General features: G+C 66.6%; 1 protein-coding gene across 1 annotated transcript in view; it reads right to left on the reverse strand.

The window, feature by feature from the left end:
• Positions 1-888: 888 nt before the first annotated feature.
• The window catches only part of LY6L (lymphocyte antigen 6 family member L), a 4345-nt gene continuing 3030 nt past the window's right edge, over positions 889-2203 (reverse strand). Inside the window, exon 4 of the mRNA XM_023520341.1 lies at positions 889-1564. Coding sequence (XP_023376109.1) covers positions 1338-1564 — 227 coding nt within the window. The 3' untranslated portion in view covers positions 889-1337. The remainder of the gene's footprint in view (positions 1565-2203) is intronic.

Raw genomic sequence — 2203 nt, forward strand, 5'->3', positions numbered from 1 at the left:
ACACACCGGCCTCGTAGTTAGTGACGAGCGCTGCTTTGTGAGCCAACACAGTGTGACCACGCACACTCCTGCCAGTAACAGCAAGCAGGACTAACAGCCGAGACACGTGTCAAACTGGCATCGCTGTCAGCTCTGAGCAGCTATCCCTGTAGGACCACTAGGAAGTGGGCTCTGCTTTGCCAGCATCCCCCTGCCTGTCAATCATTAGTAGTTCAGGTGCGAAACGTGTTCTGTGACCGCCGTGCAGACCGCTGGGGCCGCCTCCGCCGGACGCCATCCCGGTCACTGCTGCCCCGTCACCAATCCCGTTACACCGTCCGGCCCTGCTCTTGGGCCCGCCTCTATCTCCCCGTCCTCCGGGGTGTCCTGTGGGGGCCCCAGCTCGGCTTGACCGCCCTGAGCTGGTCGTTGCTTCCACCCGTCCCAACCCGGGCCTCACCTGTGCCCCTCACCTGGGCGGCCCTCCCCAGGCCAGGCGCGGAGCCATCCCGGGCACCCCCAGCTGTTCCCTCAGCCTCCGCTCTCTGCAGCCCAGCTGCCCAGCGAGCGCAGGTCTCATCGGCCCCACCACCCGCTCCCAGCGTCTCCGTGTCCCATCGCCCTAGGTTGGCCTCACCAACCCTTGTCATGTGCCCCAGACCCCACCTCCACGCAGAGGCCACTGGCCCTTTTGAGGACCTGGACCCGAGCCGGTGACTCCTGCCTGCCCAGCGCTGGGCCCAGGATGCAGGTCCGCCGCCACCCCGCCAGATGGTGGTGTCCAGATCTGACCGCTCAGGTCCTGGGCGGTACGCGACCACGACCATGGGGGCTGGGAGCGGGGCCAGCGGCCGTGGTCTGGGCACGGCGAGTGGAAACGGCGGAAGGACCTGGCGGGGTGTGGTCGAGCAACGAATTTATTGCCCCTGGAAGGAGTGAAGGTTGTGGTCTGAACATACGGGTGGCACCCAGGGCGTGACTCTGCCTGGGCCTCCGTAGACAGAGGTGGCTGGGGTTGGGGGAGGGGCTAGCCAAGTAGGGGCCAGAGTCAGGGCTGGCGCCACGCTCTGGCTTTGCCCAGGCTCCGCCTGCCCCCGCCGGGCCCTGGGCAGTCCATTCGGGGCAGGGAACCCTATACCGAGAGCTGTCACCCCAAACCGGGACAAGTTTATCCTCTGAGCAGACCTGGGGCTCCACCCTCCATCCCCTGGGCTGTGTGGACAAAGGGCCCCTACTAGGGATGAGAGAGGGGGCCGGGCCCAGGGTGGAGACGGCGGCGCCCTTCCCACCACCTCAGAGCACAGGAAGGGCCCGGAGGCGGGAGGACGGGCGGGCCTGCCGGGCCGAGGAGCAGGTGCTCACAGCAGAACCCAGAGGAAGCCTATGCCCAGCGGGAGGAGGAGCCCCCCTCGCAAGGCCTGGGGACTCTCCAGCGTGGCAGGCGCGCTGTTGCAGAGACTGTGGGCACAGCACTGGCGGGTGATCCTGCTCCGCACCTTGCTCGTCAGCAGCCACTGGTGCTGCATGTTGGTGTTGGGGCAGCGGGGGGCGCAGCGTCTGCTGAACATCATTTGCACACCGGATTCTGCAGGAGAGAGGAGGCAGGTGGCCCGCGGCCTCCGGGAAGGAGGCCACCACGGACGTGGCGGGGGGGGGGAGGAAGGGGGGCGCTCTACGCGGCCATCGAAGGCCCCACTCAACCTGGGTACCAGAGGACGGGAGCACGGCTGCCCTAGGTCACCTCAAGCCCCTGCAAAGACGAGTCGGGGTGGCCCTGCTGGGGGCTCTTCCCCGAAACCGCACGTGGCCTGCGCCACCCCAGCCAGCCCAGGCCCTTCGAGGGAGACGGCGCGGAGCAGAGTAGAGAGGACAGGGACTATGGAGACCCCGCTGAGCTCTCGGCCCTGGGCCCAGGGTCTTCCCACTGTTTGTGTGCGGATGTGGCAGAGACTTCAAAGGAACCATCGTGGAAGCAAAACGCTCCAATGACCCAAACGGAAAAGGCCATCCCGCGTGCCGTCCGCGTTGTGCTGTCGCATCACGCCGAGTCGTGTCTGCCTGCGGTGCGTCGTGTTGTGTTGTACTTTGTTGCGTTGAATGATACGTTGCATTCCAGGACGACTGCACTGTGCCGCCTCAGGCCGCAGAGTGGTCTGGGCTCACCTGGACGAGAGCCACAGGAGGGAGGCCTCCTCTGGAAGCCCCCGGGGCCCAGCCTTGAGCC

This window comes from Pteropus vampyrus, unplaced genomic scaffold (assembly GCF_000151845.1).
Source record: "Pteropus vampyrus isolate Shadow unplaced genomic scaffold, Pvam_2.0 Scaffold256, whole genome shotgun sequence".
Lineage (NCBI taxonomy): Eukaryota > Metazoa > Chordata > Mammalia > Chiroptera > Pteropodidae > Pteropus > Pteropus vampyrus.